General features: G+C 50.9%; 1 protein-coding gene across 3 annotated transcripts in view; it reads left to right on the top strand.

The window, feature by feature from the left end:
• Positions 1–21,013, top strand: part of PAX5 (paired box 5) — a 179,748-nt gene that overhangs the window by 114,503 nt on the left and 44,232 nt on the right. For all 3 annotated transcript variants that reach the window (XM_056117360.1, XM_056117359.1, XM_056117361.1), the window contains one exon: positions 20,371–20,472. In XM_056117360.1, the coding sequence (XP_055973335.1) occupies positions 20,371–20,472 (102 nt within the window). The remainder of the gene's footprint in view (positions 1–20,370; positions 20,473–21,013) is intronic.

The following is a 21,013-nucleotide window of genomic DNA, read 5'->3' as shown; positions in this document are numbered from 1 at the left end:
TACTTCATTCTCCTTCTCCATTCCCCTTCATCCTCCTTCTCTGGAGTCTGGGTTCTGATCCTCTCTGAACTCTCTTCTTCCTTCTGCCTCTCTGAACTCTCTTCCTCCTTCTCCTGCCCCTCTCTGAACTCTCTTCTTCCTTCTCCTGCCCCTGTCTCACTCCTACAGTACAGTTAAATCCTCTCTCCTGAGGAATTGGGGGAACAATTACACATAGGTGTGGTCACAATCAATAGGGGTGGAGATGAACAGGGGTAGAAATCTTAGCCTCAGGGAAGACCGCTCCTAGGACAGATCCTTCCTTAGCAGGAGGACCCACCCTAGAGCAGAATTCCATGGGCGTGCCTCTCCTCTCCTTGTCCAACAAGCATATAAAATATTATATAAATCATTTTGTATGGATACAGTAAGAAATATCTTAAACTTATAGAATTGCTCTCCTAGGGCCATCTCGATCTCAGACTACGGTGCTCAGGCCAGATAGTCTTTCCCACCCCTAGCAGGATCCTAGTCTTGTCGTTACCTTGGATCATGACAGCATTTGTCCATGATCAAACTCTTAACTTATAGTTAAGAATCGTGGCACTTTGGCCTGGCCCATTTCGCTGCCAGGGTAGCTCACTGCTTGCCCTGGGTCCATTCAGTCCCTCGTCGGGACCCTGCTTTTGGGGTGTTAGGAACTAAGGGCAACTGAGGCTTAAGTCGAGAAAGATGCCCGGGAGTGAATAATATTCAAGGCCAATCAAATCCTAAGTTACAAAGCATGATGTTAACGGTCTTCCTGTATCTATACAAAAAGGACATTACCTTAAAGTAAATTGTTCATAAGGCATAAGGAGAGGAGAAAGGCAATATTTCACTCATACATATAAAATCATAGATTTCTGGGAAACTGATCTTACAAATTAACAAAGTCTGATTAAGGGGAAAGCTGATTAACTGGGTGGGAGAGCATAGGGAAGACTGTTTACAGATAAACACAATGGAAGTGGAAGTGCTTCAGGAGCACTGAGGTGGGTGTAACCAGATCAAAACCTAAGCTTCTTGAAGGACAAAGCAATGTTACCCAACACCCGGGGTTATGGCCTCCTGGTGCTGGGAAGTCTGGCGGGGCTGCAGTTTTTCTCACATCTTCCGAGGAATCTCTCTGCGATCTTGATCAAAGGCTGGAATGCGGATGAAGCTCTGCAACACTTGTAAGAGTCCAGGAGAGAAGGAATCGGGGCCAGGGCTGCATGGAGAAGGACGGGGAGGAAAATGGGGTGGCGACAGAGGGCAGTTGTCAAATGTCAGGGGTCAGGGAGGAGCAGAAATCACAGGGCTGGAGTGATGGGAACTGGGTGCATCTGGGAACCCCCGCCTGAGAGAAGATGGCAGGAGTGTGTGTGTGTGTGTGTGAGCGTGAGTATGTGTGAGTGTGTGAGTATATGAGTAGGTGTGAGGTGCGTGAGTGTGTGAGTGTGCGTGTGTGAGTGTGTGTGAGTGTGTGCGAGTATGTGTAAGTGTATGAATGAGTGTGTGTGAGTGTGTGTGTGTGTGAGTGTGAGTGTGTGAGTATGTGTGTGTGAGTGCATGAGTGTGTGTGTAAGAGTGTGAGTGTGTGTGAGTGTGTGTGTGTGTGTGTGTGTGTGTGTGTGTGTGTGTGTGTGCGCGAGAGCTCGCACTTTGCGCTGCCCAGAGGTGCTGGTGCAGAGCGCCCGGAGAGCAGTGGGGCCAGGGCCAGTCTGTGGATGTTTCGCTGACATTATGGGAGGGTCACACAGGGAAGAGGAAGAGGGGAGAGAGGAGCAGAGACAGCTGCAGACAGAAGCCCCCAGAAGCCGGGCTTGCTGCTGGGGAACAGACGAAGCATCTCAGACACTTCTTTTTTTTTTTTTTAATTATTTATTTATTTATTTATTTATTGAATCACTGTGGGAAAGGTTACAAAGCTTTCAGGTTTAGGTCTCAGTCATGCAAATATCAAACACATTTCCCTTTACCAATACTTATTTTTTACCATGAAGAACCCCAATAAAACCCTACCCCCACCCCTCCCAGTCCCTGTGAGGCAGATGAATTCTAGTTAACACTCTATCTGCTTTGATTAGATTCATTGTTTCAATAAAAGATTCACCACTATTAGAGTTTACCCCCCCTCCCAAATCAGACATGCTGAAAAAGCATTGTGAAGTGATTTGCTTTCTACAGCTGGGTTCAAGAATTAAATGTTGGTTTTGGATTTCTGCTATTTTACTTATTGACCCTGGAAGTATTTCTACTGAAAGTCAGATAGTTAAGAAATTGGTTTCTGTGCTCTGGAGTCGTGGCCGTGCTGGAGAGCCGCTAGTGGGGGGCAACTGGTGGCCTCGGTAGGGCGTGAAGGGCGGACCGAAACGCCCCCCTTCCCATGAGGTTTTAGTCGCCCCCACACACTTCTTACCTCTGCGCTGTGGCCGGGCTGTGGCTGGGCCGTCACAGCACGCAGCTGTGAAGTGCAGAATTCTGTTGGGATGCTTGCACAGAAAGGGATTCTCTTTATTTGAGTTTATTTAAAGATTTTCATGTATTTATTTATTTTTTGGAACCATACCTGGTGGTGCTCACAGCTCAGCTTACTCTTGACTGTTCTCAAGGGTCACTCCTGGTGATGTTTGGGGGCCCATTTGTGATGCTGGGGGGTTGAACGGGGGCCACTTGCATGCAAGCCAAGCACCTTAGCCACTGTACTGTATCTCTCTGACCCTTTTTTTTTTTGCTTTCTGGGTCACACCTGGCGATGCACAGGGGTTACTCCTGGCTCTGCACTCAGAAGTTACTCCTGGCGGTGCTCAGGGGACCATATAGGATGCTGGGAATTGAACCCAGGTCGTCCGTGTGCAAGGCAAATGCCCTACCCGTTGTACTATCTCTCCAGCCCCTGACCCTTTTTTTTCAGTTAAATAATTTTTGTGTTATAAGCAACATGGTTACAATCATGCCTGAGGCCTCCAGCACTGTCCCTGAGGCACCCCCAGTCCTTCTCCCCCAATTGCTACATAATCTCAGCTTTATAACCAGAGGCCAAGGATCTGTCATTGCTCAATACTGTTTCCTTGTATTGTCTCTATCTCCCACAGACAAGGGATCATTCAGTATTTGTCCCTTTCACTTTGGCTTATTTTGCCTAACATGACACTCTGCAGTTCCATCCACATTTCAGTGAACTGCATGGTAGAGTGTGAGCATGTGTGTGTGTGTGTGTGTGTGTGTATGTGTGTGTGTGTATTGCTTCTTTTTCCAGTTATCCAGCAAAGGGCTATGAGGGTTATGAGGACACTAGAGAGGGCTATAGAACCAGACTTGGCAGCCCTGTGCCCTGCCAGCAGTACACCTGTACCACACCTGCATGTTGTACCGCACCTGCACCCTGTACCACACCTGCACTATATCTGCACCATGTACCACACCTGCACTGTGTACTACATCTGCACTGTGTACCACACCCTGTACCCACCTGCACCCTGTCTCATACCTGCAACCACACCTGCACTGTACCACACCTGCATCCTGTACCGCACCTGCAAAATTGTACCACACCTACACGACACCTGTACACCGTATTACACCCGCACCCTGGACCACACCTGCATGACACCTGTACCACACCTTCACTCTACCCTGCACACACCTGCATCCTGTACCCTGTACCACACCTGTACCCCCTGACGGACCACATTGTCTGATTGACCTGCAGGAAGCCACACTTTGGCCGGGGCAGGGAGCTCTCAGCCCTTGCTGCAGTTTCTGGCCATCAGATGTCCCCACTGGAACCTCTGCCTCAGCCATAGACTCCTTGGCCGTCTGCCCCCGAGTGTCACTAGCTTCTGTGTCAATGAGTCATGTGTGTATCTGCTTGGGGCAGCCCCCTCGCTGCAGAATTAGGGAGAACAAGCTTCTGACTCCAGCCTTGAGGGGCCTCATGATTTTTTTAGAGCTGGGGTTTGTGCCTCACTTCACAGTGCTTAGAGGTTATACTCAGGGGTTACCCTCACCTCAGTGCTTAAGGTTTCTTCCTGATGTGCTCAGTGGACCATGTGATGCTGGAGATTGAACCCAGATATCTTGCACGCAACCTGAGCTCAGCTTATTGGGATCTCTCTCGTCCAGGATCCTAAACTCTTAATGTGGAAGATCCTCCAAACCAAAGAAGGGTGTTATATGATGTCAGGTGGCCCAAAACATGCAAAGAATCAGGGAAAGAACAAAGACGCTTCTGTTGACTTCAGATTGTTTCGACGTTGAGGAGGTGCTTGTTCTTGGAGTTCTTGATTGCCTGTCCCATGAGTAAGTTGAACCCCGACGTCACCTGCACCCAAGCCAGAAGCCAGGCAAAGAAAGTGGAGCTGAGCTCTGGGGTTCCAGGCTCAGCCGCGGGACGAGCTGTGTTCTGGGCTGTGCCTTTAGGACTCTCTGGGGGAGAGCGCAAACCCTGTGGGATCCTGGAATGGCTGGAGGTACCCCCATTGCTAGACCTAGAGCCTCTGCTCCTGACTGTTTCTCCGGCAGGGAAAGATGAAACAGATCACCCTTCAGACTCACAGGGAAACTGGGTTTTTCTTGTTTTAGGTTTTGTTTTTGTTTGTTTTTGAGCCATCCCCAGTGGTGCTCAGGAGGTGATTCTTGGCTCCCTGCTCAGGAGTGACCCCTGGAGGTGCTGGGGGACCATAAGCAGTGCTGGGGGCTGAACCAGGATCGGCTGTAGCCACCACTCACTAGGCAAGTGCCTCACCTCACCTCCTTGTATTATCTCGCTGGCCCACAAACTCCTATCTCTTTTTGTTTTAGTTTTGGGACCACTCCCAGCAGTGCTTGAAATGGTTCCTGGCTCTGTGATTTTGGATGACTCCTGGCAGGCTCAGAGGACCATATGGGGTGTTGGGGATCAAACCCAAGTTGAATATGTGCAGCAAAACCCTGTGTTTTTAGGGCACATGTCCCACAGTCCCTGACCCAGCTCTGGCCCCAAGAGTGGTTTGGAAAAAGTTTCTGCGTGATGAAGCAGTGGATTTTGGTGGGGTATCCCGGGGAAACAGCTGGGCAGGACGGGGTCTCTGCCCGGGGTGGGGGTGTACTTCAGTGCATGCTCTAACCAGTGTCCTAGGGTGACACATGCTGTGACGGGGAGCCACAGGGGCCCTGAGAGTACTGCAGAGGGAGTGCAGAACTGTGGGTTCAGGGTCAGGGAGCAGACCCAGAAAGGCAACATTGACTGAGTGTGCTGGGAAGCCCCAGGACATGGTAACACTTTCTAAGGCTTGGAGGGGAGTTGGGGGTAGTCAATTATGGGGTCTGTGTCCCAAAGCCAGGCTGGGAGAGGTGGGGTGGGTGCCTGGGAGTCACCTCGGCGATGAGGGACCCTGTGATGCCCCCCAGCTGCCACCTCAGACCAGGGCCGAGATTGGAGGAGGCTGGACCTGTGGGTGCCCAGGGCACCCCAGAACCTACTAGGTACTTTCTGGATGCTTCTCCCGGGCAGGCGGAGAGAAGGGCAGCAGCAGCATCACCGGCTGCCTCCTGCTGGCATGCAGAGTGCTCGACAAACCACACGAGATCTCATCTCGCGCATAATGTGCATCCGAGGACAAAATTAGATTGAGAAGTAAATGGAGCCGAAAATTTCCAAAGCGTTTCCCGTCAAGAAGCTGTTGGATCGCGTGTTTTAATTCTCCACGTCCTCCTGCCCAGCGAGGCTCATTTGGGTGGGGTTGGTGATAGAAGGGCAGCCTGGGGGTGTGGGGTGTGGGGTTGGGGGAGAGGCGTGGCCTGAGTCTTGATTCCAGGCGGCCCCTTTCCCTGGGGAGCTGGTGCAGACCTGTGCAGAGTGCTCTCAGGTACCCGCTTTGCAGACGAGGGCCTGAGAGCAGCATCACAGGATAACCTGCCTGGGCTGTAGCGGGCGGGTGAGTGAGTGGGCAGTAAATGCTCAACCCCAGACGTTCCGTTCCAGCAGATGACAACGGGGTTGCACCTCTTGACCTTCTGGGTCTTCCTCCTCTTCCCAGGCTTCTCTCCTTCCTGTGCTTCCAGCACCCAGCAACACTGGCAGGGGCTCTGGTCCCATTTTACAGATGTGGAAATTGAGGCCCAGGGAGATGCCATCCATGTTGGTGGGGTAGAAGCCAGGGGGAAATTCTGTGATGTCTGATTCCCAGATGTGTTCATGGACACGCACACATTCACATTCTCACTTGTGCATGCGCACACGTTGCACACAGAAAGGCTAGAAACAGAGAGTAAGACTGTGGCTGGCCACAGGGTGGGGTCCGAGGGAAGGACCTGCTCCAGCCTCTGCCTGCAGGGCCCAGGGCAAACACACCTGTGGTTCTTTGCAAGCAACGGATAGTGGGGATAGGTTTTGTACCCACTTGTTTCCGTTTGTTTATTTTGAGACTACACCTGACTCCATGGGTCGGGGCAATAGTGTAGCGGGTGGGGCGTTTGCCTTGCATGCAGCCAAGCTGGGTTCGATTCCTCTGCCCCTCTCAGAGAGCCCAGCAAGTTACCGAGAATTTTCCACCCCCAAAGCAAAGCCTGGCAAGCTACCCGTGATGTATTCGATATGCCAAAAACAGTAACAATAAGTCTCACAATGGAGACGTTACTGGTGCCCACTCGAGCAAATTGATGAACAACAGGAGGACAGTGGTACAGTGCTACCTGACTCCATGCTCAGGAATAACTCCTGGTGGGCTCAGGGGACCATATGATGCTGGGACTGAACCCAGGCCAGCTGCGTGCAAAGGAAACTTCCCACTTACTATCCTGCTGTACTGGCTGCTGAGCCCACTTTTTGGCCACTCACATGTTGTCAGGGCTGAGAAGGCTAGATGGTGTGTTTTGGGCCAGTGAGATACATAGTTTCTGCTCATCAACAGATGTGTGTGTGTTGGTGGGGTGGGGGACAATGCCAATTTGTGGGAGACCTCGTGGGACCATGAGATATGGACCTGGGCTTGCAAGGTGGTGCTGGCATTGTGTTGTTTTTCTTGACATCAGGAAGTTCTCTCTGTGATTTTTCTGGCCCGAGGGCTACTGAGGCAAGTGCCAGGGGCAGGGAGGCATGTATACTCAGCATCACTGGGGTTTACTATCTCCCCTTCCAGGCAGTGAGTGAGCAGAGTTCATTTTAAATCAAGAAGTTCATTTTGAAGAAGAGAAAGACAGACCTGGGAGGCCAGAACAATAGCACAGTGGGTAGGGCAATTGCCTTGCATGCAGCCGACCCGGGTTTGATCCCCAGCATACCAAAAAGTCCCCCAAGCACCGCCAGGAGTAATTCCTGAGTGCAGAGTCGGGGATAACTCCTGAGCATTACCTGTGTGACTCAAAAGGAAAGAAAGAAAAAAAAAAGGCATCTAGTTAAAGTTCAAATATACACTGAAAAATTAATTGTCTTCCCTTATCCTCAGCGTCTGCATCTCATCCCTTGTCCCTCCCTCAGTGCAGTGCTCTTGTGTTCGCGTTCGGGAAGGCTTTTATGCCGCAAATGGGTTTTTCTGCTGTTTGGAGCCCACCTGACACAGGGCTGTTGAGCTCTGGGCTTGCTTTCTAGGCTCATGTATCTTAGGGGCCCTTCCTTCACCCACAACATACAAACCAACTTCATGGTTTGTCAAGACTGTATACGAGTGCATCATAGGGAAATGTCATAATTTATCGAACCCAGCCATGACACTCGAATTAACGTCCACCCTTCTTCCTTCCCTCCCATCTAGAGTAAATACTTTGAGGCTGGAGTGACAGTTGGGCGTTTGCCTTACACACGGCCAACTTGGGTTCGATCCCCAGCATCCCATAAGGTTCCCTGAGCACAGCACCAGGAATAATTCCTGAGTGCAGAACCAGGACTAAGCCCTGAGCACTGCAAGGTGTGACGCAAAAAAAAAAAAAAAAGCAAATACTTCTTTCACAGACCAGTCCTGGAAGTGGTCTATTTGCTCAAGCAGGCACCAGTAGCGTAAATACTTTGAGGCTGGAGTGACAGTTGGGCGTTTGCCTTACACACGGCCAACTTGGGTTCGATCCCCAGCATCCCATAAGGTTCCCTGAGCACAGCACCAGGAATAATTCCTGAGTGCAGAACCAGGACTAAGCCCTGAGCACTGCAAGGTGTGACGCAAAAAAAAAAAAAAAGCAAATACTTCTTTCACAGACCAGTCCTGGAAGTGGTCTATTTGCTCAAGCAGGCACCAGTAGCGTAAATACTTTGAGGCTGGAGTGACAGTTGGGCGTTTGCCTTACACACGGCCAACTTGGGTTCGATCCCCAGCATCCCATAAGGTTCCCTGAGCACAGCACCAGGAATAATTCCTGAGTGCAGAACCAGGACTAAGCCCTGAGCACTGCAAGGTGTGACGCAAAAAAAAAAAAAAAAAAAGCAAATACTTCTTTCACAGACCAGTCCTGGAAGTGGTCTATTTGCTCGAGCAGGCACCAGTAGCGTCTCCATCGTGAGACTTGTTGTTACTGTTTTTGGCATATCGAATATGCCACGGGGAGCTTGCCAGGCTTTGCCATGTGGGTGGGATACTCTCGGTAGCTTGCAGGGCTCTCTAAGAGGGACAGAGGAATTGAACCCAGGTCGGCCGTGTGCAAGGCAAACACCCTACCTGCTGTGCTATCTCTCCAGCCCACTGGAAAGAGGTAAGATGTGCAAGACATTGAGAATGGTGAACGGGGCAGGGTAGGGGTGGGGGAGCAGGCCAGTAGTTATGTGCTTGCCATGCGTCTGTGAGGGCCTGGGTTTGATCGTTGGCACAAGCAAAGCAAACCTTTAGAATGGTTCCTGGCACATGGGATAAGCTGAATAAATGATTGTTTTTATCGTGGTGGTTATTGTTATTGTTGCTATTATTATCACTGCTGGGCACACAGCACTTTGTATTAGACCAAGCATGAGTGAACTCGTGAGTGAATAAGTGAGGGAATGAAGGCAGGAGCTTGCCCACACAATGGCCTCTCTTCCCTCCCCTCCCCCCAAGTGAGCACTGTTTTCCTTCAGTCCTCGGGGGGCAGTGAGGGTCCTGGCAGGGAGCTCAGGGCCTGAGACTATGGCAGAGCCTCCCTGCACCTGGCCGTTGCATCCTCGGCTTTGTCCGTTTCTCTCATTAGATCAACAGCGGCTGCGTTGGAGGCAAGCACATCCTAAATGTGCACGGGGTTTTCGACAGAGTCTGGTATCGCTTCAAATGCCAGGCAGACTATATTCGGGGCTGGTCCCTGCCTGGGGTTCCTGGGAGGTACACCAGGCCAGTTTAAAAGAAGGAACAGGGATCCCGCCTTGGTGTGACCACGACTTAAACGGTGCCCTGAGGAAGGAAGGCTCTGAATTGTCTTCCCACCGCCCAGTCCTTTAGCGGTCAGAAGAAGTGAAAGGCAGGGATGAAGTCATCAGGGGCAGGGAGGAGTGGAGGGCTGTTATTTCTAAGTAAACAACAGCACCTAAAGTAATGGCTAATAAGCCTGTCATGGGGAGCCTTGGGCAGCCCTAATGAGTGGAGAAGCGGCATCTGCAATTAGCATGAGGCTGTCTGCAGTGGGGCGGGCTGTTGCTCAGCTGCCAGCCTTTCCCCGAAGGTGAAAGCTGCCCCCTCAGTGCCACCCAGCTCTTCAGCCCCTTCGCTCGGGCAGGTCCAAACAAAGGCAGACTTGGGCGCAGCCCTGTTAAAACTGTCACACATTTCAAAGGCCAGCTGGGGGCTCTGGCTTGCGTGGGCCACATACGTACACACCTGCACGGGGTTCTGTGTCAGGATGTGTGTGGGTGTCCCCCGCTCCCCACAGGTGGCACTTGTTTATTGTCATCTGCTTTTAGCATTTGTTGAAGAACACCTTTCGATCTGGTCTCTCAGACCTGGTTGGCGTTATTTCTCTACCGAGTATTAAGCTGTGATTTTTTTTTTTAAGTTAAGCCCGTAACTCATGTACGAATGGGGAATGAACACATGTAAAGGTTTTATTCGACTCATAAATGAACAAGGGAAGCTATAAAAAGATAAAAGTGGTTCCAGGAGCATTTGTGGAGCAGGGGCTTACATCATCTACGAGGAAAGTATTGAAAGAAAGTTGCTGGAAGGACCCTGGGGCTGCTGGCTCAGAGGCCTTAGAGGGCACTGAATGCGGGCAGCCTGGGTTTCATTCTCGGAATCACAGGGAGCGACCCCAAGCACAGAGCCGGAGCACAGCCAGGTGTGGGCTCCACTTACATATTGGAATAAAATTGCTAGATTAATTCTTTTGTAATGTCCTCCAGAGCAATAAAGCCAAGCCTCTGCACTTGTTTTCCACTTGGTAGAAATCTGCTCATCCACAAGCAACTTCCCAAATAGCATCACTTACACCAGTCAATGAATAAATCATCTCTCAGAGGTAGAATCAGTGACTGTGTTCTCCACATCACAAGGCAGAGCTCCCAACTTTCACGACCATTTTCTTGTGTCTGTGTAAAAGGGGCGGGGGAGTAATTTTTCTTGATATGCCAAAAAAGATTTTAAAGGAGGGTGTTTTGTTTATGTATTTTTTTTTTTTGCTTTTTTGGGTCATACCAGGTGATGCACAGGGGTTACTCCTGGCTTTGCACTTAGGAATTATTCCTGGCAGTGCTGAAGGGACCATATGGGATGCTGAGAATCGAACCCGAGTTGGCCACATGCAAGGCAAATGCCTACCTGCTGTACTATCGCTCCAGCCCCTGTTTTTGTATTTTTGCGGCACTGGGGCTCGAACCCAGGGTCTCCCCTGCAGAACAGTGCTGTGGGTTTCTCTGGAACAGAGCTGTAGAAGGCTTAGGCGTAGCACTGGCCAAGGAAAGAACCAACAGAGAGTCAGAAGCCCAGCCTCAGAGAGAGGCCCTGGCTGACAACAGCCCAGGTGTCCTTGGGGGAACTTTGTGGGGGGCAGGGCCTGGGAGGAGGTTGCCAGGGAATGGGATCTGGGTGCTGACAGGCTGGTGAACCAGAAGGGTCATGGGGAGGCGCTGGAGCCCACAGGTCTGGGGGGTGGGGTGCTCATCCCTTAGACAATGAGGCCGACAGGAGGAGCTGACCTGGGCCAGAGGCAGGTAGCTGACCTCCTGGACCAGCTGACTATAAATGGCCTCTGTGACTCTTCGCTTGGTGCTCCAGCCTGTCCCTCTGTCCCATGCTCAGTTCTTTGCTGGTTACCTGGACCCTGTGCTAGGCTTGTCATGACAATGATGAAGCCGGGGTGGTATAGAGGGGTTTAAACGAGGCTTGAGAGCTTGCGAAGGTTGGCCGGGGTTAAACAGGGTGTCCCCAGGAGTTTTCTCCTGCTCCCCAAGTTGGCTTCAGAGCTTGGATCAGGGCCACTGCGATCTCCCCAGGAGGTGAAACCAGAGCTTCTTTGCAGGGGCTGCTGGTCACCAGCAAGGCTGCTGATCTAGCCTGCATGGATATTAAGCGGAGGGGTCCTGCATCCCTTTCCCTGGAGATGATCCAGCCACTTGCCCTCCTTCCACAAGGCTGTGCTGGGAGTTTGATGCTGCAGGCAGGAGTCGAGGCTGGAAGGCTCAGCCCAGCTTTCTCTCTAGCAGCCCGACCCTCTGCTTCTTCCAAGCAGGGTTGACCTACAGGCCACAGGAGCAGGAAAACACAAAGCAAAAACCTCTGAAGCCGCCAGCTTATTCGCGCTGCTCATGGGTTTGAGTGGCATCCCCGGGGCTCAGTGAGGACGGGAAACTTACCCAAAATCACACAGCAAGTCCCAACTCTAAGTGTCCTCCAGGATCTGATGGTCTATTTGCGGAGGCTTTTGTCTTTCCTGCCAGCCACAGTCCCCCGGGCCTTGTGGGTGGAGCGCTCCCTCCTCCGGGTGGTCCCTGCCGGCCAGGGCTGTTGATGCTGGCAGTCCCTCTCCCACTGGTGTGCCCATGCACCGTCCTGCGCCCCCCGCAGCCCCGCCTGTTCGTGCCAGTCCCTGGCTGGCTGTCTCCCTTCTCTCGCTCGCACAGGTAGGGGGGAGTGTGGTCGGTGCCCTGCGGTATTCAAAGTGAAGGGCTTTCACACTGTCAGGGAAATGAATTCTGCAAGGGTTTGAAGTGAGGGGCTGGGCGGACCCCCACCTCATGTGTCTGGGACTGACAACCCCCAGTGGTTAATTACTGCCACACAATGAGAACGGAGCCAGTAGCAAAATGAGATAAGTTCATTACGAGCTAAATGTGAAGTTAATTGGATTCACATTTTCCCCCCCTCCCCCATCTCCATCCCCCATCAGTGTATGTGGAGAGAGCCCACCTAGAAACGGGCTACGTGGAATGAAGAAAGTTGCGTGTGAGCCAAAAGAAGTTAAAAAAAAAAAAGACAAACAAAAATCCTAGACCAGGCTGAGTTTGTTTCTCTGGGGTTCATGGTGAAGGGTTTTCTAAGACGTTGGAGACACGGGTATGGGGGATTTTGCATTCCTTCCCCATGGCATCTGATGAGTTTCACAGTGGTGGCCATTTCTGGGCACCTGTCGTGCCAGTTCTCGCCCTCAGACTACCTCCTTTCAGAGCTGCCAGAAGGGCCAGTGCCCAGAGTGCATGGGGTGGCGGGTCAAAGGGATCTGGTTCTAGAACTCCAGGCGTTCAGGATAGTTCTGGGGCTTTCTAGCCATGGGACCTTGGCAGGTACGTAATCTCTGTTTTGGGTTCCACCTCTGTAAAATGTGGGATAACAAGGGCATTCACCCTAGAGTTTTGAGGGAGAAATGGGTCAGCCTCTCTCCATAGCACAGGGAACCGTGTTGGGGACCTTGCTTCGGGTTCAAACAGTTCCCAGCTGACATCTAGCCAGTACTGCAGTGTTCGCTGTTAAGGCCAAGCAAGGTGACCCTGGGTATATCAGCAGTGGGAGCCTTTGTTTTTTATCTGTAAAATGGGCTACTTTAAAGCCCCTTGGGATGGGGAGATAAGGCATTGAATGAGATAAGGCATTTCCACCCCCGGCCCTGGGACCTGATTCAGAGCAGCCTCAGAGGAAAATGTTAGTTGACCAGTCTCCAGGATGCCTCAGATCCAAGTCCAGGACCCCTCAACTCCATTCCTCTATGAGAAGGGTAACAGAATTTGCAGACATATTTTAATACAACACTGTCTCGCAGAGTACCACTGCGTTGTTAGTTCTTCCCACTAAACACCCTTTTCCCCTAGTATAAAAGGAAGAGCAAGGCATGGATGACTGTTTTACCTGCCAAAGTCACATACCTAGTAAGTGATGTGCTAAGTTTTGAACCCAGTTACGTGCAGTCCCCAATCCATCTCTGCCAGTTTCAGGAGTCCCTCCCCTGCAACAAAAACTAATGTACAAAAGGTACATTTTTTGCCCTTAGTAAATCACTCCTTGCTCCCCACTGCCAACTTCAGTAACTAAGTTTATGGTATGTCTCTATTGCCTCTATTCGATGTTGTATCTCTAAGAATCCTACCAAGTGTGTGGTCCTTTGTGACCTTGTATGTATCAGCCCTTGCGTTTTATGCATCAGCCCTTGCGTTTTATGCATCAGTCCTTCGGTTTTATTGCCAAACACTTTGTTATACAGATATGCCATGTTTCTCTTATTCATGCATTGGTTGATGGATATTTGAGTCGCTGTTACTTTTTTGGTTACTTGATTAATGTTGCTTTGAACACTCATGTATTTGTTTTTCTGTGGATGCATGTCTTCATTTTTCTTGGGGTGGAATTGTTGGGTGACATGGTAACTCTATGTTGAACTTGTTGAGGATCTTTCAGACTTTTCCAAAATGGTTGTAACATTTTTATATTCCCCACCAATTGTGTATGAAGATTCCAATTTGTCATGTCTTGTCAACACCGACTCTATCTTTTTGATTATAGGGATTTGATTATAGGGATAGAATCTGGTGGGTGTGACGTGGTAGGTAGTTCACTGTGATTTTCAGTTTCTCTGAAGTCTAAGGAGGTTAAGTATATTTTCATGTGTTTGTTGATCATTAAATACCATCTTTGACAAGTATCTATTCAGATCTTTGTCATTTAAAGTTGTATCATTTGACTTTAGTATTAAGCCATTAGAATTCTTTATATATTCTAAATATAAGTCCTTTATCAGATATTCTATTTGCAAATATTGTTCCTATTCTGTGGGTCCTCTTTTCATTTTCGTTTTGTTTGTTTGTTTTTGTTTGGAGGCTACACCTGGCAGTGTTTAGGGATTATTCCTGGCCCTATGCTCAGGAATCATTCCTGGTAGGCTTGGGAGACCATATGGGGTGCTGGGGATAAAACCTGGGTCTTCCATGTGCAAGGTAAGCATCTTACTCGCTGTGATATCTCTCCTGCCCCCTCTTTTTATTTTCTTAATGGTATCTTTGAAGCACCAATGTTTCTAATGTTGATAGGGTCCCATTGATCTAAGTTCTTGATTTGTGTTCTGTGAACTCATCACCTAATCCAGGGCCCTAAAGGACTCTTCCATTTAACGGTACATTTTGAACTACTTTTGTTGGTGTTGAGTGCATCTGTGGGTTCTCAGAAAGCCTCTTACTGCACAGAGTTAGAGAGGAATTCATTTCTATTTTCTTCTAGTTTTGGCATGAACATTTACGTGTAGCTTTATTATTCATCTGGAGATTATATCTGTACATGGTATGAAGAATAGTCCAGTGTTGGGGCCAGAATAATAGCACAGTGAGTAGGGCACTTGCCTTGTATGCAGCTGACCTGGGTTCCGTCTCCAGCATCTAGCACTGTCAGGAGTGATTTCTGAGTGCAGAGCCAGGAGTTATCCCTGAGCAGTGCAGGGTGTTGCCCAGAAACAAAAACAAAAACCCTGAACCAAAGAATACACCAGTGTCATCTATTTATGTCTTGTCAGTCATTCTGACACCACAGCATACCAAGGCTACATTTGTCCCAGTGACTTGTGTTCCCACTTTCATTATATGCTGGATTTTCATATAGAATTGGGTCTATTTTTTTTCCCATTGGTTTTCTGTCTACTCATGTGCCAGAACCACTCTCTGAAGCAGAAGGACTTTGTAGAATGTTGTAACATCTGGAAGATGAGTTCCTTTGAAGGACACACTTTGAATAATCCTTCAAGATGGCCATTTTACTAGAAGTCACAAATCTTGAGTTAAAGTTCCTTGTCCCATGGCCTTGGGTCAATTAAAACTCATCCTAAGCCTCAGTTTCCTTATCTGTAACCTGGCTCGGGGGGCTTCTTAGGTTGAAAAGACTGAAGCATTTTGGGGTTTTTTTGGGGGAGGGAGTGTTGAGTGAGGGGCTTCCCAAGAGATACTCATGAGATCCTTGGGCCCCACCAGTGATTTTTCAGTTGACTATGCTGCAAGAGCCAGGGGATGTGGTACTGCTCTCGGCCCTGTGGTGACAGGATTACCTGGGCCACCTGGTGGTGCTTGGAACCTCCAGGGATGTACCCAGTGTGCTCAGAGGACCATGTAGTGCCTGTAACCAAACTTGGGTTGGGAGCATGCCAGGCATTCACCCTTTCTCTCTCTCTCTCTCTCTCTCTCTCCCTTCCTCCATCCTCCCTCTCTCTTTTCTCCTTCCTTCCTTCCTTCCTTCCTTCCTTCCTTCCTTCCTTCCTTCCTTCCTTCTTTCTTTCCTTTCTTCTTTTTAGTTTTTGGGTTACAGTTGGTGCTGCTCAGGGATTGTTCCTGTCTCTTTACTCAGAAATTCCTCCCTGTGGTGCTCGGGGGACCATATGGGATGTTGGGATAGAACCCAGGTTTGGTATGTGCAAAGCAAGTGCCCTACCTGCTCTGCTGTCTCTCCAGCCCCCTGTACTGTCTCTTGGCCCTGAAAAGAGTGTCATTTTAAGCATGCCTGTCTCTTCTGAAGGTATGTTCTCAGTCTGGGCAAAAGTTCCATGTAAACTCCTCATTATTTGCTCTGGAAGGAGAAGGGCCACATACAGTTCGGCCAAGATGCATGTCCAGGCCATGAATAGGAGAAAACTCCTGTTAAAATTGATTAAAGTCAATTTGTTTTATTAAGTTTTCAATTTTATCATATGTCACCAGTAATGCTAAAAGTCATTTCCCCTCACGTTGAACCAAATTTTCATATCTAGTTCTTTCTTTTTCTTTCTGCTTTTGGGACCAAATATAAATATAGCAGAGCTTGGGTGCTGCTCCCAGTTCAACACTTGGAGGATGCTCCCAGAGGTGCTGGGGGTAACCCTGTGGTGCCAGGGATTGAATTCTAAGTTCCCACATGCAGGGCAAGGGGAGAGCCCTTTGAACCTCTCCTAGTCCATTTGTTTCCCCAGATGCTCACAGGACGGGTGGCGAGAGGGGTGGGGTGAGTAGTCTGTCCAGCAGCCCTTGAGGTGGGCACTCCTACTGTGGGTTTCACAGATGCTTCTCAACTCCCCACTCCCACCCACTGCCCATCAGTGTGGACTCACTGTTATCACAGAGGTGGCCCGGTGAGGGATGGGGCCAGAAGGCAGCTTTCCAGCTAGGCTGAGCAGTTGTAAAACAACCTCCTCCTCCTCCTCCTCCTCCTCCTCCTCCTCCTCCTCCTTCTCCTCCTCCGCCAACCCACCTCCTCCTCCTCCTTCTCCTCCTCCACCAACCCTCCTCCTCCTCCAACCCTCCTCCTTCTCCTCCTCCTCCGCCAACCCTCCTCCTCCTCCTCCTCCTCCTCCTCCGCCAACCCTCCACCTCCTCCGCCACCAACCCTCCTCCTCCTCCTCCTCCTCCTCCTCCGCCAACCCTCCTCCTCCTCCTTCTCCTCCTCCGCCAACCCTCCTCCTCCGCCGCCAACCCTCCTCCTCCTCCTCTGCCAACCCTCCTCCTCCTCCTCCTCTGCCAACCCTCCTCCTCCTCCTCCTCTGCCAACCCTCCACCTCCTCCGCCACCAACCCTCGTCCTCCTCCTCCTCCTCCTTCTCCGCCAACCCTCCTCCTCCTCCTTCTCCTCCTCCGCCAACCCTCCTCCTCCTCTTCCTTCTCCTCCTCCTCCTCCGCCAACCCTCCTCCTCCTCCTTCTCCTCCTCCGCCAACCCTCCTCCTCCTCCTTCTCCTCCTCCGCCAACCCTCCTCCTCCTCTTCCTTCTCCTCCTCCTCCTCCGCCAACCCTCCTCCTCTTCCTCCTCCACCAACCCTCCTCCTCCTCTGCCAACCCTCCTCCTCCTCCTCCTTCTCCTCCTCCACCAACCCTCCTCCTCCTCCTCCTCCTCCTCCTCCTCCTCCTCCACCTCCTTCTCCTCCTTTTATTGGGGGCGAGGGGTGGGACAAGGGCTCCCAGGAGTTCTCAGCAATGCAAGAGGGCAAGGAGGTGCTATTTCTCAGACTCTGCAGGTATGTGATGATAAAAAAGTACTGTTTGGAAAATCATACTAGTTTGTCAAAGGAGAAAAAACATATGTGTAAATCCAAGCAGTGGGAAAGGCTACTACGTTACCAATACTCATGCATAACTCAATACTAATTCCTCCCGAGACTTCTCACATATCTGGAATATAAGTCTAATTTGATCCTGTATTTAACTATGTTCTAAGGCAGGCGCCCTACTGCCATGCTCTCTCCAGCCCTCGATCCTTTCATCCCAACTGACTTCACTCAGCATGGCCTCCAGTTCCGTCCAAATCTCAGCATATTACCTGGCCTTGTTCTCGCTTAGAGAGGCATAGGATTCCATTGTGTGTATATGCCACAACTTTTTGATCCATTTGTCTGTGTAGTTGGACGTTTGGGTTGTTTCTATATCTTGATGATTGTACAAAGTGCTGCAGTGAACATACGTGTGCATGCATCCATGTTTTTGTGTTTTTGTGTTTAGTGGATGTTAGTGGGCCCCATGGGTGACTTATGTGAAATGGGGAGGAGAAAGATCATTTTCTCCCAATCCACCTCTGCCACCTGGGACCCAGGGTTACTGGGTTCTTGTCTCGCCTTGCAGAAAAGAATTTCAGGAGTAGACAAGCAGTGAAGTAAACAGATTTTATTTGGAGGTTTTGAAGGGAAGGAAGAAGAGAAAGTGGGAGAGAGTGGAGAGTAATGTGCTCAAGAGAGAACCTGGACGTCTCCAAAGGTGGAGAGAGCTCCTACATACATGCCAGCATTATAGACATGAAAGCATGAAAGTACACATCTCAAGAGAGGCGATGCGGGTGACACATGTGCTTGGCCATGTGGGCACAAGAAGATATGGGCTCGGGCAGCATATGCGTGCCTCTCCTTTGTTCAAGATGGCTTTATAGAGTATCTTCTCGGGATGCCTTGGTCTGGAATATTCTGAAGTCTTCTCTGGGCTGAGTCACTAAAGTTAATCAGATTAAGGGAGAGGTCTGAGGGTATTCGAGGAATTTTCTTCATGGGGAGGAATCCAATCTTCTCAGGGTTCATTAACTGGCACCAGGTGAGGGTCTTATCAGTCTTTGTTTCTGTTTTCTGCAAGTTTGGCCTTTGCAACTTCAGAGCTCTTACTTCCTAGGAAATTTACTGCGATCGCCTGAGGAGGGGCCTTCCCTATCTACCTGTCTGCCTACATCAGAAGGAATCCAGGGCTAAATGCTGGGGTGGCAGAAACCGTGGGGGTTCTGTAGGCCATTGAGGAAAGAAGCCAGTCTTGTGAGGCAGGGGGTCCTTCTCAGGACCTGACTCTCCCCCAGCAGCTCCCCTGCACCAGCCTGTCTCTGGGCACTTTGGCATCCTCCATTTCTAGCTGGCGCATCCGACTTCCCTCTCCTACCCCCCAGAACCTATAGATTCCCCCAAACTGTGTGGCTCAACTTCCTCCTGCACCTTGGAGCATTGAGCAATGGGGACAGTGAGGTTCACAGGTGAGAGGTCCCCACTGGGGTAACCGTAGGATCACTGGACTCATGGTCGCTTGCATAAGTGGGTCTGTGTGCCAGGAGGAGGGTCTTTAAATGCATGAACCAACATGCATGCTGGTGGGGGACTGGAGTAGATCGGGTGCTTACCTTTCTTGCAACTGACCCTGGTTTGACCCCCAGCATCTCATACGGTCTTGTGAACCCCACCAGGAGTGATTCCTGAGTGCAGAGGAGACAGGCGTCAGCCCTGAGCCCCATGGGGTGTGGCTCTACGCACCCCCAAAATAAAATAAAAGTATGAACTTTGGGCTAGAGAGCCCAATGGGTTGGGCACAGACTTTGTACGCAGAAGTCCTGGGTTTGATCCTCAGCACCATGTGGTGCCCCTGGAACAACTCCCAGTTTGTTCCGGACTGTGTGTGACCCCAAAACAATAAAGTATGAACTTTGACCAGGGATTCAAATGGGTTCAAATCTTGGCTCTCGCTGTCCCGTCTTGGATAAATCACTCAACCCTTCCATACAATTGGGGACAGCATTGCATAGCCCATGGCCTAGTAGGGTGCTGGAGGGTCACAAGGGTGAACCGTTCACAGTCCTCAGAACACGGTCAGAGACCTGTCACTTCTCTAGGAACCTGTGGATTTGCTGGGTCTTCCTCAGGGGCAGGGCATGTGAGCCTGGGGCTGGGCTGCAGGAAGCTGTTGGGCCATCTGCTCCCACTCCATCTTCTCCTGTCTCAGCCTGGCCTCCACACTTCCCTCTTACAGAGACCATGTAAGTGGTCTGACACTTGGGTCCAGCCTGCTTCCCTGATGCCTCTTTAGCTGCCTTCCAGCCCCTACTCCCTGTAACGCATGTGGAGAAGATTCTATGAATTCACCCACCATGATGCTGCTTACATGTCCGGGTTGGTGTCTGCAAATAGGCCCAGGCCCCTGTGGGCCCCTGTAGGCCTGAGTTGGTCACCACCCCACCCTTACCATGGTGCTCGGTCTTCCCATCTGAGAGATGCCTACAGTGGTGAGGAAGAACCCCACGAGCCCTGGTGACCGCAGAGGAGGGACTCTACGGCCTCCACAGAGCTCCTGCTTCCCAGCCCAGCCACTCTCCCTTTTGCCCAACACTGCAGCCTCAGCCGTGAGCACCTGGGGCGCCCACCCCCAGCTGAGACCCAGCTGAGATCCTTTTCGAGCTGAGAGAGAAGGCCTGGGGCAGGGCGGTGACTGGGCTGGGGACTCTCCTTTAAGTTGCTTCTTGGGGCTTGTGTGTGGTTGGAGAGTTTTGGTTTTAGTTTGTGCTCAGGACTGACTCCTGGCTCTGGCATCTGTGCATGTATGTGTACATGTGTAGGCATCAGTATGTTGGTGTGTGTTGCGTGTGTCTGTGCAGTGTGTATATTTGTACACAGAGGTGTATATATGTGAGCCTGTGCATTTGTGTGTTTTTGCATGTACGTGTGTGTGTGTGTGTGTGTGTGTGTGTGTGTGTGTGTGTGTGTTGGAGCTGGGGGCAGGGGGCAATGCTGGGGACCTCAGAGATGCTCACGCTGTGATTTGTTGCTTTGATTCCACAGGCCGTGACTTGGCGAGCACGACCCTCCCTGGGTACCCTCCACACGTGCCCCCCGCTGGACAGGGCAGCTACTCGGCGCCCACGCTGACAGGGATGGTGCCCGGTAAGTTCGTACTGTCTGTCGGTGACCCCCGCATCACTCTGCGGATGGGGTTCGGGGCTTGGGGGGTTCCCACCAACAGCGCCGGTGACCTCAGTTCTCCCGAGAAACAGAGCTAAATTCTTCAGGCAGAGCTTTGTGTTCTGAGGACTGTCTCTCTAGTCTGCCTGCCAGTGGCCTCAGGTCCCCTCTGAGAAAGTGTGTGTGGCGGGGTGGTCCTCAATTGTCACTTGATAGTAGAGCGGTTCAAGAACTGGCTGGGGGCCACCAGGCTGGTGCCGAGTGACCCTGACCTGTCATCTCCCAGCCTGTGTGAGGTGAATACCAGGCCCCCCACCCCCTGGTGGTCCCAGAAACCTGATTGAGGTGGGGGTGGGGCTGTGTTCAGGGCATACAGGAAATTGGTGGAAGGTCCCTTGATTCTCAGTGCAGCCTCCTATGCCCACAGAACCCCAGGCCCCTGGGGCTGGTGACACTCTCTTTCAAGACATCTGGCATAGAGACCCCCCCATCCTCCTTGCCAGGGGGTGGCACCCAAGTCACA

This window comes from Sorex fumeus, unplaced genomic scaffold (genome assembly GCF_029834395.1).
Source record: "Sorex fumeus unplaced genomic scaffold, SorFum_2.1 ptg000034l, whole genome shotgun sequence".
In the NCBI taxonomy this organism is placed as follows: domain Eukaryota; kingdom Metazoa; phylum Chordata; class Mammalia; order Eulipotyphla; family Soricidae; genus Sorex; species Sorex fumeus.
Note: the sequence above shows the minus strand (reverse complement) of the source record. Positions and strands in the feature narration are given on the sequence as shown.